The sequence below is a fragment of the Otolemur garnettii genome, unplaced genomic scaffold, assembly GCF_000181295.1.
Source record: "Otolemur garnettii isolate 467f Iridium unplaced genomic scaffold, OtoGar3 scaffold00016, whole genome shotgun sequence".
NCBI lineage: Eukaryota > Metazoa > Chordata > Mammalia > Primates > Galagidae > Otolemur > Otolemur garnettii.
The window spans coordinates 9080742-9096724 of record NW_003852411.1 but is presented as its reverse complement, the minus strand read 5'-3'; the positions used below and the strand labels follow the sequence as shown (position 1 = coordinate 9096724).

At 41.0% G+C, this 15983-nt stretch overlaps 1 protein-coding gene across 1 annotated transcript in view; it reads right to left on the bottom strand.

Annotated features, from left to right (window-relative positions):
* The window catches only part of FAM129A (family with sequence similarity 129 member A), a 157021-nt gene that overhangs the window by 42509 nt on the left and 98529 nt on the right, over positions 1–15983 (bottom strand). The window contains exon 5 of the mRNA XM_023510807.1: positions 2103–2187. Within this exon, the coding sequence (XP_023366575.1) occupies positions 2103–2187 (85 nt within the window). The remainder of the gene's footprint in view (positions 1–2102; positions 2188–15983) is intronic.

The following is a 15983-nucleotide window of genomic DNA, read 5'->3' as shown; positions in this document are numbered from 1 at the left end:
AAAAAAAAAAAAAACTCTAGAGTAAGTGTTGAATTAAATCTCTGGTAGAATTCCTTCTGATCTGAAATTTCAAACAAAACCCAAGTGTGGGCATGCATTACATCAGCAGTCCCAACCTTTTGGCCCCAGGGACTGGTTTCATGGAAGACAATTTTTCCATGGACTAGGGGCTGGGCGTATGGTTTTGGAATGTTTCAAGTGCATTACATTTATTGTGCATTTGTACTGCTATTATTATTACACTGCAATAGATAATGAAATAATTATACACCTCACCATAATGAAGAACCAGTGGGAGCCTTGAGCTTGTGTTCCCAGAACTAGATGGTTCCATCCTGTATTTTCAGCTGTTCCCCAGAGCTAGCATCACTACCTTTGCTCCACCTCAGATCATCAGGTATTAGATTCTCATAAGGAGCATAGCTTAGATTCCTCACACAAGCAGTTTATAGCAGGATTCTGAGAACCTAATGCTGCTGATCTGGCAGGAGGTGGAGCTCAGGTGGTGATGTCAGCCATGGGGAGTGGCTGTAAATACAGATGAGGCACCTGCCACTCACCTCCTCCTGTGCCACCCAGAGAACTGGGGACGTCAGTGTTACATTGTCTGAATGAGTTTCCGCATGCTGTTGTAAAGAGTTGCTGAAGGCAACTTACGAACTGTTTTCCAGTGCTCGTCAGGCTTTGGTGAGCCCCAAAGTCACCTAGAGAGCTTCCTAAAACAGACTGCAGGGCCCCACCCCAGAGTTTCTCACCCAGCAGGTATGAGGTAGGGCCTAAGAATTTGGTTCTAACAGGTTCCCAGGGGATGCTATTGCTGCAGGTCCAAGAATACACTTTGAGAACCCCTCCTCTACCCAGCATTAGGGGAGTGGATCTCAAGCATCATTCACTTGTGGGGCTTATTAAAAATTCTAGTCTTGTTCTTACCCCTAAGATTCTGATTTAGCAGGTCTGGAATTGGATCTAGGAATCTGCATTTAAACAAGATTTTCAGGTGATTCTATTGCGGGAGGTTTATAATCTCCTTTGAGAAAAAAAAAATTACACAGACAAAAAAGATCAGAAGACCATTACTTTTTTTTTTTTTTTTTTTGCAGTTTTTGGCGGGGGCTGGGTTTGAACCTGCCACCTCCAGGATATGGGGATGGCACCCTACTCCTTTGAGCCACAGGCGCCACCTGAAGAACATCACTCTAGAATGCTTAAGGTCTTGATGGCTTTGTCCTCTCATTAAAAAGTTAAGAGACTTAACTTAAGTCTCTGTCCTCTCTGTCAACTGTTCACCTACTTAACCCAAATAAACCCTTCTAATTAATCAAAGTGATGTTTAAATATGGCACTATGATGAAGCTTTATCAAAAAATATGTGGATAAGGAGACATCACTTTGGGCAGGTTCATAGGGACCATTTCAAACATCTAGAATGCTCCATTCAGAAGCTGTCATCACTGTGTAGACACAAATCCTCAGACATAATCCTTGTTGATCTCATTTTCCCTTTTTAAGTATTCAGGGAACATATGGATTGTATCTTGTGTGTGATAGCTTTCTATTCTCTAGCATGAATGATCTCAGTTACCTTTACCTTAAGTTTCTTCAAAGCCTTTAAAAATGACCCATGCCCTAGTCTCTTCCAAAAATCAGAACCCCGGTATGGGAAGAGAAAATATTTGTTTCTTTCTGAATGCCATCAAAATATTCTGCCCTAAAGATGTGATCCATTGAACATGATTTCCATGGGTTTAAAAGAGTTAATCTATTACCCTGTGTGCCTTAACCTACACAGGCAGAGTCAGCCCAGGAGAACAATAACAGTCAATCATTCCTACCTGCCCAGGACAAATACATATGGCTGTCTATGGGTAGATTTGTATTCTAAGACAGCGAGCGCAGAACTGACTCCCACAACCCTCCCACCGCTACTTGTGAAGGTGCTACTAAAATGTCCTCAGGAGTAAAAAAAAGATAAAAATTACACACGAAAACTTAAGCAAAACAAATAAAAACTATCTAATTTCCTCTTTAAAAAGTGTCCACCACCTAATGTTTTACAGGCAGTTGTGGCAATGCACACACTTGGGTAATCTTTCAGCTCAAACCGCAGAAACTGGGTCATGTGCCTCTTGGTGACATTGCGGGGAGCTGTGTGGCTCGCTCTCTGCAGGGAGGAATTCACCACACAACCTGGACACAATTGAAAGCAAGTTTGAGTTTTCAAGTGAACAGGGAAGCTGTTCCTCTAGTTGCAGACTTGTCCTTTATTTTTGATGGTACCTTTTCTTATTCCCAGAAATGGCTGTGAACAAATGGATCTTGGTATAATTTGTCACTGTAGCACACAAAAATATTACAGAAATTCTTCTTGACTGATTCTATGGATGACCTTTGTCTTGTGAAATCAAGATGCCTGAGTCATACCAATACCTAGGAGAACATTCTTTTTATAAGGAGAGGCAGACGGGGAAATGACTTGGCCAGGTTTATCTTAGAAAACAAACTGCTGGGATTGATGGCATTAACTGGCATCATGGCATCGTATCTTAGCCCGAAAAACCCACCGAGTACAGCACCTGGCTGGTGATGTTATATGGGGAAATTCTACTCGTCATTACTGATGATTAATATGATAGCATCTACCTTAAACTTGTCAGTTTACAACATCTCATTTGATTCTCACTGCAGTCTCATGAGACAGGTAAGCCAGAGGTAAATCATTTCTGGTATAAAATCGAAAAAAATGAAATCAAAGAAAGTCTATGGCATTTCCCAAAGTCATGTGAATTAAATAACTGATTTTAATACGTCATTAAATAAGAATAACGATTATAGGTAGAATATAAATTCTAGCCCCATCAAAAAGAACCCAACGTTACTCAAAACGTCTAACCTTAGCAGCCTACCCTTGCATAGGGTGATGTATCTCAGGTTCCTCATTTGTCACCTTTTCCCAAAGACATAAATTAAATTGACCCATGTTCCATTCTCTTCCTAAGAGGCAGGGATGGCAGCCTGGAATCCCAGAACTTTGCCCTGATTAGGAAGGTTTGAGAACATTGGTTAATTTCTTGGTTCCCTGCTTAGGTTTGGAGGGACAGCATACAATTTAGTGTTCAAGTTCTTAGACAACAGCTCACTTTTTCTTTAATGGGAACTTCACTCATGTACCAGTAAAAATAGTGTCTACATTCCTGACCTGTTACAAGCAAGAGCCAAGCTGCCAAGAGAGTTCTTTTAATTTCTAGGCAAGCTTAGCCCACAGTGTGTACCAATTTTGTGTAATTGCTTTAAGCCAAAATTCACTGGGAGAGCATTGGGGTGGTCAAAGGCCTGTGACTCTATGAGTCAGCACATGTTGTCTCACCAGGGGACCCATTTAACATGGCTTTAAACTTAGGGAAAATGTGTGATTTTATAGCAAAACCTCTAAGCATTCCCAGTTACTTTCAGAAAAGTTCAAGGTTAATGACTTGGCTTACAAGTTTAAGCAAAATCACATAGGGTTACTGAACGGAGTATTATGCAGTCACAAATATAACAATTACGGTGACTGAGACACATTATGAAAAAGTAGTCTGCAACTTTTAATTGCAAAGAATAGATTATAAACTTACCTATTCATCCTTTAAGCAATGTAAAATATGCACCCACATGAGCAATGATTGAAAAGGAACACATAAGAAACAAAGAGGAGGAGATTCTGTGGCTCCTAGTTTGCGGAATGTTAGACTATTAATTATCCTTAGGAAGATACATGCTGATCTACTGACTGTTTTTGAAACTAATCTTCTCATGACCATCAGTGATATTTGCCTCTCCAGAGTCAAAGTGGTCCTGGCAGTTGGCCTCTTAGAATCTCAGAGTGCTCCCAGGAGCACCAACAGTTGCCAAAATCCCAGCATGTGATAAAACTAAGTTATGTAGAACATTAAATGATTAACTCAGTCATATGAGTTCAGTCCACACTGAGGTGCTTGACAACTTCCTCCTCATCAGCAGGGCTCAGCTCCTGGTTCAGTCATCCAAGCAGCTTCTAGCATGATTCCCACTGAAGGATTTCCACTGAGGTCATTCTTCCCTTGATACTGTTGCGTGCAGCTGACTCAGAAGACATCTATGCTGCCTCTATCAAATGCCTCTATCAATTCATTTGCTTTTCATGAGTGAAGGAAAAAGATCCTTACTCCCTGGAGCACTTTGGGACTTGTCACAAATATCCTTCAAGGTATTATTACTATTCCCTGATTTCTACCAGAACTGGGCCAGGTCAGGGGATGGCACAAGTATACACACATCAAAGCACGGAGGTGTCATCCGTGACACAATAGGATGAACTTGTGTTCCACTACACTATAATGTCCTCAAGGGCGAGGACTTTCAGGTTGTATTTGTCACTGTATCCACAGGCCATAGCGCAGTGTCTAGAAAGAATTAAAACTAGGTCCTATTTCTACTTCTACCACTTCTGCTGTGGGAGTTGAGGTGAGTTACTTTGCTTCTCTGGGCCTAATTTCTCATTTAAATGAGAAGCTGATTGTCATGTCTCCTTTTTAAGTTATGAATAGTATGATTCTATGATGAACCTAAAGTACAGTGAGTGTTATTAACATTTGAATGGTGTCTTCCATGATAGCATTCCAACTCAGGGACATAAAGTTCCAGCTTCAGAGCCACCTTATCCATTCTTCCCACTAAACCTTCTCTCCCTCCCTCTCTCTTTCTCTCTCAGATACTCATCTTTTCTCTAAGCTGCAGAAAGTCATTGGTGTAGCTACTAGAAAATATCAAATGACATTGAACTCGGATTACATTTCTATCAGACAGTGTTTGTCCTCTTTGCCCTCCTCATTTCCCCTTCCACAGCAATGCATTTCAAGGTTCTTTCCACTGACTTCAGCACTTGGGCTATCTCATTAATTAACCTAATAAAGTAGTGACAATATTCAAGTCGGCCATTTTGTGGTCTATGACAAGATTACAGTAAAACTAAGTTACATAAAACATTAAATGATTAACTCAGTCCTATGGGTTTGGTCTCTAAAACACCTTTCTTTTTCTTTGAAAAAGCAGACTGTGCTTGATGCCCCTTAATTTAACATTTATCAAAAGCACTGTGATTTACGAAATCATCCAGTTCTCCCGAGGAGCTACTGTATTTGTTTGGGTGTTTGAGTATAAACTGTAAAACCTTAAGAGATTCTATCTCAACCAGAAATTTTTCTTTCCTAAAATGCTACAGAACAAAATGTTATACCCTCTGTCCCAATCAGGACTATCCGTTGGAATATAGGTCAGTTTTTTATTCTTCTTCTTAACTAAGGATACAGTGGTGATAATAGTTCTCAACCCTCAGGTTTGCTTCTGTCTTGATGTTAAGGAAGCTTTCTTTACATGAGAATTCAAATGAGCTTCAGGTTCTAATGATTCACCCTATTTTAAAACAAAGAGCACTCTAGCACTCTGGGAGGCCAAAGTGGGGTGGATCTCTTGAATTCAGGAGTTCAAAATTAACCTGAGCAACAGCGAGACCCTGTCTCTACTAAAATAGAAAAATAACAAAAACTAGCCAGGTATCGTGGTGGGCATCTATAGTCCCAGCTGCTCAGGAGGCTGAGGAAAGAGGATTGGCTGAGTCCAAGAGTTTGAGATTGCTGTGAGCTAAGATGATACCATGGCACTCTAGCCAGGGTGACAGAGTGAGACTCTGTCTCAAAAAAGAAAGCAAATTTGCCTTATGGCAAACTAACCTGCGCTCAGCTATTCTTTCTTCTGTACTCGAGGTGAGAGTAGGTGGCATCTCATACCAACTGGCTGAAGGCGCTGGCTTCTCTTCCCTTCCTTTGCTCCTTTTCCTTCCCATTGAACCTTCTCCTACCCCCAACACACACAGGGGCACACACACCCCTTACATACGCACAAACACACACACAAATACATATCATTCTCTAGGCTGAAGAAACTAATCAATACTTGGCTTTAAAGGCTACCCCCGGATAATGAAAGGGGGAAATAGGACAGGACAGTGCTATCCAGTAGAAATAAGAGAATAAGGAAAGTCGTGCATGTAATTTTGAATTTTAGAATAGCCACATCAAAAAAGTAAATAAAGAAAAACAGGTAAGATTAATCTTAATAGGCCGGGCGTGGTGGCTCCTGCCTGTAATCCTAGCACTCTGGGAGGCCAAGGAGGATGGATTGCCTGAGCAGTCTTCTACCTTGAGGCAAGAGAATTACTTTGAGCCCAAGAGTTTGAGGTTGCTGTGAGCTATGACACCATGGCACTTTACCAACAGTGAGAAAGTGAGACTCTCTCTCAAAAAAAAGATTAATCTTTTTTTTTTTTTAAGAGACAGAGTGTCACTTTATCGCCCTCAGTAGAGTGCCATAGCATCACAGCTCACAGTAACCTCCAACTTCTGGGCTTAGGCAATTCTCCTATCTCAGCCTCCTGAGTAGCTGGGACTATAGGCACCTGCCACAACACCCAGCTGTCTTTTTTTATTTGCAGTTTGGCTGGGACTGGGTTTGAACCTGCCACCCTCGGTATATAGGGCCAGCGCCCTGCCCACTGAGCCACAGGTGCTGTCCTAAAAGATTAATCTTAATAATACATAATCAACATAAAAATTATTAATGAGCTACTATGCATTCTTGTTTTAATACAAGTCTCGGAGTGTCTGTTACACTTACAGCACATTTCTTTTTAGACTTGGCACATTTTCGTGAGCAGGGGCCACAGGGGGCGAGTGGCTCCCATATTGTATGGGACAGCTCCAGATGCTCAGACTTCAGAGGTTTATCTGAGGTGGGGCAGAGGAGGGAGGCGATGAAAGAGAGCATGCCTCTGCACCCCAGTCTGCATCCAAACAGCATAGTTACAAAGGGGACCTGTTCTAAATCGATAAGGAAGCAAGCTGACTTTTTCTTTAAGTCATCATTAGACACAGACCACGCTTCATCTAATAGAGCAAACCCAGGATCAACATAATATATTAAAAATAAGAAATTAGGTAACGTAACAAGTTCCTTTGTGGGTTCAATTTAGTTCAAGTTTAAGGCTCTTGATGATTATAACTCACTCATAAACCCCACATTATGATCAGCGAGGAAGCCTTGAAGCTTTAACGTTGGGGGCTCTGTGCTAATACCATCTCTACTATTCTTGTTCAGTGTGGTAGAAAACTGCTAACCAGCAATAGACATATTAGATGAGATCATTTCCAAACAGGATACAGCCTTACAACGATCTGCTATATTTATAGCAACAAATTGTTCACCCTGCTTCTTCCCTCCACCAAACAGAAAAAACAGTTAAAATGTTTGATGGCTTTAGGTGGCCCATTTCCTGTTGTAGACAATCTCAGCAATGGCTATAGATGTGAATCAAATGATGCAATTAAATCACTCCATGGAACGATTTGAAAGAATGGTCCAAGGATCTAATTCCCTTTTAGTAAAACAGAAAAAGAGGAATTAAAAGCAAAAACTCAATTCTTGTGTGAAAAGTGTCAAAGCTTTAAAGAAATGTATGTGTGGGCTCGGTGCCTACATGTAGCACAGTGGTTACGGTGCCAGCCACATACACCAAAGGTGGTGGGTTCGAACCTGGCCCAGGCCAGCTAAACAATGACAACTGCAACAAAAAATAGCCGGGCATTGTGGTGGGTGCCTGTAGTCCCAGCTACTTGGGAGGCTGAGGCAAGAAAATCACTTCAGCCCAAGAGTTGGAGGTTGCTGTGGTCTGTGACACCACAGTACTCTACCGAGGGTGACATAGTGAGACTCTGTCTCAAAAAAAAAGAAAGAAAAGAAAAAGAAAAAGAAATGTGTGTATGTGTATACACGCATGTTTTCTATGGTGATATGCTGGTTATAACTCTTGGGTATTCACAGTTCCTAGCAGTATTTTTATTTTTATTTTTTTTTAAAGATAGAGTCTCACTCTGTTGCCTGGGCTCTGCAACCTCAAACTGCTGGTCTCAACCAATCTTCCCATCTCAGCCTCCCAAGTTGCTGGGACCTCGGGTGCACACCACCACATCTATCTAATTTTAATTTTTCGTAGAGATAGGAGTCTTGCTCTGTTACCCAGACTAGTCTTGAACTCCTGACCTCAAGCAATTCTTCTGCCCTGTTCTTCCAAAGTGCTAGGATTACAGCTGTGGGCCACTGCAAATGGCCTCCCTAATGGTATTTTTGTGCTTAAGACATGATGAAATCATAGAAATATAATGTGCTTTTAATGTCTGGTCCATTTCCCTAGTAATAGGCCAGCATTTATTATTAATTAAATAGCTATAACAGCATATAAATTATTCTAGACCAATTACCATTAATGATAGTACAAGCTAATATTTATTAAATTGTATGGGCTTACATATTAAAATTAATCAAGTTTAAGTCAGTCCAAAGACATTGCCTCAATCTTTCTGTATATCACATGTTAGATAGAACACAAGCGTTCTCATAACCAGGCAGTTCTGATGTTACAGTGGAGAACAGCTCCAGTAGAGTGGAACATTACCATTAGAAAGTCATTCTACTGTCTTCCCAGAACTTTTCTTTCAAGCTAAGTAATACTTAACACTTTTTTAACCTTCTCTGATGGTACTCTATATCTAGAAATTTCTCTTAAATTTTAGGCTAGGCACAGCTCTCCTTTTTTAATTCTGCACATCTTTAATATCACTTATTTTATACTCTGGCCTGCCCTTATCCCTCCAGCCCCAGCCCTCTTGGACCCTCTTAGTCTACTCTCACTATTTTTCAAAAGGACTTAACACTTTTTTATTTTTTTACAGAGCCTCAACCTGTCCCCCTGGGTAGAGTGCTGTGGCATCACAGCTCACAGCAACCTCCAACTCCTGGGCTCAAGCGAGTCTCCCGCCTCAGCCTCCCAAGTAGCTGGGACCACAGGCGCCCACCACAATGCCTGGCTATTTTTTCGTTGCAGCTGTCATTGTTGTTTGGTGGGCCCAGGCTGGATTCGAACCCACCGCCTTAGGTGTATGTGGCTGGTGCCTTGGCCACTTGAGCCACAGACGCCGAGCCATCACTTTCTATTGTATTACATAATTTTCTTATTTATTATGCTTTTGGTTTATTTTGTTTCTACCATGGGCCCTTGGCTATAAATATCATATGAACAAGAATCTTGGTTTTGCTCATTGCTATCTCCTGAGGGCCTAGAACAGTACTTGACACACACTGTGTAACTCCATAAATATTTGTTGAATAAATCAATGTAGATCTAAGCAATGATTATCAGTTTCTAATTAAGATCAAATTAATTAACTCACATTTCTAGTCGGTAAGTATATTGGGCAAGACAAAGTTAAATGTCTAAATTAAAAATAAGCATTTATTTTATTACAATATTTAAAAAGCAAATGAGTTACACTGGTAGTATTCATTCTTTAAAAAGTGTGTTATTCTTCAGTATCAAGGATTGGAGGGGCTGATTACCCGTAACTTAATTCTCATATTCTTCTAGTTATGAATACTGAACCTACAAGTCTAGAATGTTCAGTTATGCTCAGTCACATTTCAATTTAAACATAGATATCAAATACTAAATCCATTTTAGGCTCCTAACTGACATCTTTATCCATTTTATAAAGTTAGACCTCATGGCTTTAGCTTTTAAAATATTAGCCTACAAACTAACTGATTCAACTTCCTTAGTTTACATTATTTATTTATTTTTGAGGCAAGATCTCACTCTGTCACCTGTGGTAGAGTGCCATGGGATCATAGCTCACAGCAACCTCAACTCTTGGGTTCAAGTGATCCTCTTGCATCAGCCTCTTGAGTAGCTGGGACTATAGGTGTGTGCCACTATGCTTGGCTAATTTGTTCTATTTTTAGTAGACACAGGGTCTCACTTTGCTCAGGCTGGTTTGGAACTCCTGAGCTCAAGCAATCTACCCACCTTGACTTGCCAGAGCGCTAGGATTACAGACATGGGCCACCACGCCTGGCCCAACTTCCTTCTTTTAAAATGGCAATCTCGTTCATATGGATCTATTTTTGATCACTATCTTCTCCCCAGTGCTTATTATGGTGCCTGACGTATAGTAGGGACTCTAAAAATATTTTTTATTTAATGCAAACTTCATCTGGCAAACTTCAAAAAAAAAACTCACCATGTAGGAAAATCGCAATAATATGGTATATTTAAAACACAGAAAGAAGTTTTAACCAGGAACAAAGTGATAATAGTTTGATATAGATTCTCTGTATATAAGAGAACCACATCTGGTTCATAGGCATGAAGTCTGAGAAGGAAATAATGATAAACCCATCATCTGTTCACCGCCGGACCCCCAGCACCCTGAATAACCACAAAACAGGTGGAAAGAACATGTGCTTGGAAAAGAATGCACAATTATGCATAATACAGTTACAAGCATGATAAATGCTATGAAAGAAACTAGGGGTCGTGGGAGTCAGGTTTGGGATATGTGCATTTTCATGGAATAGGCGCTAAGTAGACCTGGGAGGGTTGAACTGTGGCAGGTGGCCAGAGTTCAAAGCAAAGGGGAAGGCAGGACCCAAAGCACACAGGCAAACCACACAGAGCACAGACAATGTCCTCCTCAAATAGCATTTCCTGTTTTTAAACACCCAAGCCATGAAAGCTTCAAACCCACCTGTAGAATGGTCCATTTATATTATGAGGTACAGATATAAAAGAAGGTTATGAAGACTCCCAACAGAGTGCAAGGCAGTGGGTTCCGGAGCCAGTGAAGCTGAAGAGCTTCCTAACTGCGACAAGACACTGTTGTGTGAGGTGAAACAATGTGAGCAAAGGGCTGAGGACAGAGCCGGCATTTGGGGGCTTTGCTCCAGCTACCAAGGACTTTCCCTCCTTTCTTTCACTCAAGGTCCTAACTGCAGCCTTGAGCTCGTGACAGACCCAGAATATACATTCTTTTTTTTTTTTTGAGACAGAGTCTTACTATGTCGCTCTCGGTAGAGTGCTGTGGCATCACAACTCACAGCAACCTCAAACTTTTGGGCTCAAGTGATTCTCTTGCTTCAGCCTCCCAAGTAGCCGGGACTACAGGTGCCCACCACAACACTCAGCTATTTTTGGTTGTACTTGTCATTGTTGTTTAGCAGGCCCTGGCTGGGTTAGAACTGCCAAACTTGGGGGGGGGGTGCCTATGGCTCAAGGAATAGGCACCAGCCCCATATACTGGAGGTGGCGGGTTTCGGCCCCGGCCCCAGCCAAAAAAAAATGAACTGCCAGACTTGGTGTATGTGGCCGGCATCCTAACCACTGTGCCACAGGGAATGCACGTTCTTACAATGTTTAGTTTATCCCCACAAGTATGAGTGTGGTCTCTACAATGAATTTTTAAGATCTCCCCATTGAATAAGACATGTAATAATTTAATAATATTTTCTAAAATAACTCATAAATTAATGTAATTGCAATTAGAATCCCAGCAGGCATTAGGGGATAATTAGGTACAATGAATGTAAGTTTTCAAGTAAGAATATGTGCTTAAAAATGGTCCAGGAAAGAATATGAATGAGGTGTAAGTGGAAAATTTTCTTCTAAGAATATTTAACCAAAAAAGCTACTGTAATCAAATCAAAAGTGCATTAACATGGGAATAAACAAATGAATCAATGGAAAAGCAAAGAAGATACCTAGATAATCACAAGGCAAATAGGAGGTCTGACGCGTGCCTATGCTGGCAGCACCGCCCAGAAAACAACTGGCAAGGTTCCGTAACCTTGACTTGCAGCTGTGTCCGTGCTGACATGTGGTGCTGTCTTCCTGAGTGACTTTCATCACTGTTGTTGCATGTTTTTGTGTGTTGTCACAAGAATGCCTGAGCTTGAATCTGAGCAATGATCAAACATTTGTAAATTTCTTGTTAAACTTGGCAAGAGTGAAAGTGAAATCAGAGACGTGCTGAACAAGTTGATGGGGATAAAACCATCAACAAAAGAGCAGTGTACAAAAGGACTAATAAATGTTTTTCTGAGGGGAGAAAAGGTGTCTTTGATGAAGGGAGGTCAAGGTGGCACAGTAGCAGCAGAATTGAAGAAACATTGCAAAAATGCATCAGACTGTGCACCAAAATCGTCGGCTGTGAGAAGCATAGCAGACCAAGTAAACATAGCAGATACAGAAACAGATAGGAAAATCTTAACTGAAAATCTTGCCCAACAACTCATGACTCTTGCATCATGGCAGTGCACCAGCTCGCCCAGCACTGCCCATGAGGGCGCTGTTAGCCAGTAAACAAATAACTGTATTGGAGCCCCTTCCCTACTCACCCGAACTGGCCCTCGGGGACCTTTTTCTATTCCCAAAGATAAAGGAAATATTGAAAGGAAGACATTTTGATGACATTCAAGACATCAAAGGTAATATGACAACAGCTCAGATGGCCATTCCAAAAAAAGAGTTCCAAAATGGCTTTGAAAACTGGACTAGGCCCCGGCATCTAGCTTCCTGAGGGGAGTGCTTCAAAGGCGACCACACTGATATTCAGCATGAGCTACAAAGCATTTTTAGGATGAGTTCATGAACTCAACTGTCGGACCTCGTGTGTGTATGTATAATTTTAATACATAGTGAAGATAGTAGTTTAATTCAGTGGGAAGATGAAATAATTTGATAAAAGTGCAGGCACGACTGGTTATCCCCTTAAAGTGAAAATGTTAGACTACATCATATGTAATATGATTTCCATGCAGACTAGAGATTTAAATGTTAAAAATATAGCAATATAAAAACTTCAAGAAAAATTGAGGAAATCCTATATTAATATAGCATTAAGGAAATCTTATTATTATAACCAGGAAATCCAAAAGCCATACAAGCAAAGATGGACATATTTGGCTATTATAAAGGTTAGACGCTTTTGCGTGGCAAAACATATCATAATTAAAGGTTAACAATAACATGTTCACTAACATCATTAGAGAAATGATGAATCTGAGAAAAATGTTTCTAATGGAGATATAAAAATCGATATAGTAGATATTCAAATCTAAACTTCCATAGAGTTCCTACAAAAGAAAAACAGAAAGAAAGAACAAGAGAAAGAATGAATGAAGGACCATGGCAAAGAGCAATGGTGGATTCTTCTCACGGAAGGACATCAAAGTGGCTGGCGAACAGTAGAGAAGACACTCGGACTCCCTGGCAGTCAGGGAAAGGCTGTTCAAAATAAAAGGGATGTTCATTCCTTGACTTTTTCAAGAAAAAAAAAAGGCACCAAAAAAACCTACTGCTGGCAGGGATGCAGGAAAAGAGGACTCTCATACACTATAGACAAGTAAAATTTTAAAGCACATATGAAAACTAATCCGGTAATGTCTCTTAAGTTAAAAATACACTTACCAAGCAATCCTATTTGCTGGGCACTGTCTCATAGAAATAAGAACATGAGGATCTATGTATAAGGATAAGGACAAGGAGACTTATTTATTATGGTTCATAATGGCAAACCTGGAAACAAAGGGAAGGCCGTCAATAAGAGAATAGTTGAATAATGTGAGGTATAAGCCACAGGATATGGGGTGGTGTGGTAGCTCATGCCTGTAGTGCCAGCACTTTGGGAGGCTGAGGCAGGAGGATTGCTTGAGCACAGGAGTTTGAGGCCAGCCTGGGCAATAACAGAACCCCACTTCTAAAAAATAAAAAATTTAGCAGGGCACACTGGTACACACCTGTGGTCCCAGCTACTCAGGAAGCTGAAGCAGGAGGATCACTTGAGCCCAGGAGTTTGAGGTTGCAGTGAGCTATGATGCCATGGCACTCAGGCCTTGGCAAAAGAGCGAGACCCTGTCTCAGAAAAAAGAAAAAAAAGAATACGATATAGCTGCTAATAAAGTAATTAGTACTTTGTTAGTTGTCTTGGAGGGATTTCCACAAGGCCCTGTTGAATAATAATAAAAAAAAAAAACAGAGAAAAGTATGTATTACATGGTCCTATTAAAAAAAAAAACCTATAATGTATGTGTATATACAAAGAAAAATACAGAAAGATACCTGCAGGGTTTTTAATATTGTTGATGGAGGAATTAAAAGAATGGAAGGAGAGAGTGAGAAAAAAAAAACAAATCCTAACATTTACAGCATTTACAATATGATCCAACTTATGCGTTTACATAAAAGTTGGGTGTATACTGGAGATTTTTAAATAAAACACAAAAAGGGGAAATAACACTAGGGTTAAGAAATTACTTGGCTCATTAAAATTCTCTGCTGTCTGTAAACACTGTATGTCCTTAGACAATTTATCACTTGATGTTAGCAGAAATTTGGAGGAGTGATCCTTCTCAAGGCCACTCTTCCTCCACGTGATCCCGCGTAAGTCCTCATCTTTCAAACAATGGCAGTGGAGCACATGGTCTCCAAAGTACTTTCCAGCTCCCGTATCATCATTTGGTGCCTCTGCTTCCCAAGTCACAGAATTCAGAGAACGCAGTTTGATTTATATTTGCCCAGCAACCATGTAGGCCACAGAAACAAGCCAAAAGGGATCCGAAAGCAGAAGCAGAGGGCATCCCACAACCTGATTTCTATTTTATGAGTTCTGATTTTTTTTTAGCTAGGCAACTAGGCCAGTGCTTATTTCCAAGGTGCCATGCAGCCATCACCTGGTGTGTAAGCAAGCCCATAGGCTGTACATTGCTGGTATTCTCTGCACTGCTTACCAGACTTCTGTAAAGTGACCGGTGGCCACCGAACAGGCTTTTTTTTTTTTTGAGACAGAGTCTCACTTTGTCACCCTGGGTAGAGTGTCCTGGCATCACAGCTCACAGCAATCTCAAACTCTTGGGCTCAAGCGATTCTCTTGCCTCAGCCTCCTGAGTAGCTGAGACTACAGGTGCCGCTATAACACCCAGCTATTTTTAGAGATGGGATCTCACTCATGCTCAGGCTGGTATCAAACCTGTGAGCTCAGGCTATCTACCTGCCTTGGCCTCCCAGAGTTCTGGGATTACAGACGTAAGCCACCGTACCCAACCCACCAAACAGGAATTTTAAGGGAGGGCTGGGCACCAGTTTCATGGGCAGCATGTCCATTGCTCAGCAGGAACCGAGGTTTGAGCAGGAGAGGGGACAGCTGACAAGGGTGTATGCACTCAAGCACTCCCGTAAGTCGGGTGCATAGGAAAGTAGAACCAGAGCCAGAACTTCAGGGAAGAGTGGACTACAGGGAGGAGGTAGGGGAAGTGGTCAGGTCAATGCAAAGACTGCAGACCAGAAAGAGGGAAAACAAGAAGAGGATGGAAAAACAGACTCTCTTATGAACTAGCTGAAATGAACTTGGGAACTGTGGTGCTAGGTGCAGTTGGATTCAAGCTATAGGATTACTATAGGCCAGAGATGAGACTGAGGGAGTGAGGAGGAGGAAGGTATCACGATGGGCATTTAGGGATATTCAAAGCTGAAGGCACTTGGGGGTAAGGATGGGAGTTCAGTGAGAAGTATACACCCCCTAAACACAGCACTGGGGAAGAGAGGGGCTGGATACAGTAGACAGACACTGTAAACTTCCAGAGTAAAAAAAGAACTAATTTTGTAAATATGCAAAAATTTTCAAAATATTACAAAATCAGCTTCAAAAGATGGTGAAAGTATTAACTAGAAGTCATTGCTTTTTATCCTCAAATAATATGAAGAAAAGTTGTATTACGATAGAAAATAAAACCTGTGAACATTGTTTATGAGATGGCATTCCAGAGGTTGACGTGTCATTTAATGAAAATATTTTTATATCTTAATGTATGACAGTAGATACTTGTCATATGTCAGTCACTGTGCCAAGTACTTTTCTTGCATTAATCTCATATAATTTTGATAATAAGTATAGGGTGTAGTCTTACTGATGAGGAACTGAACAGTAGTAACAGGGCACCAATGTGGGAAAGCCAAGATTTGAATTCAAAATAGTCTTCCATATTAGAATTCTAAATGCAGGCTCGGCGCCTGTAGCTCAACCGGC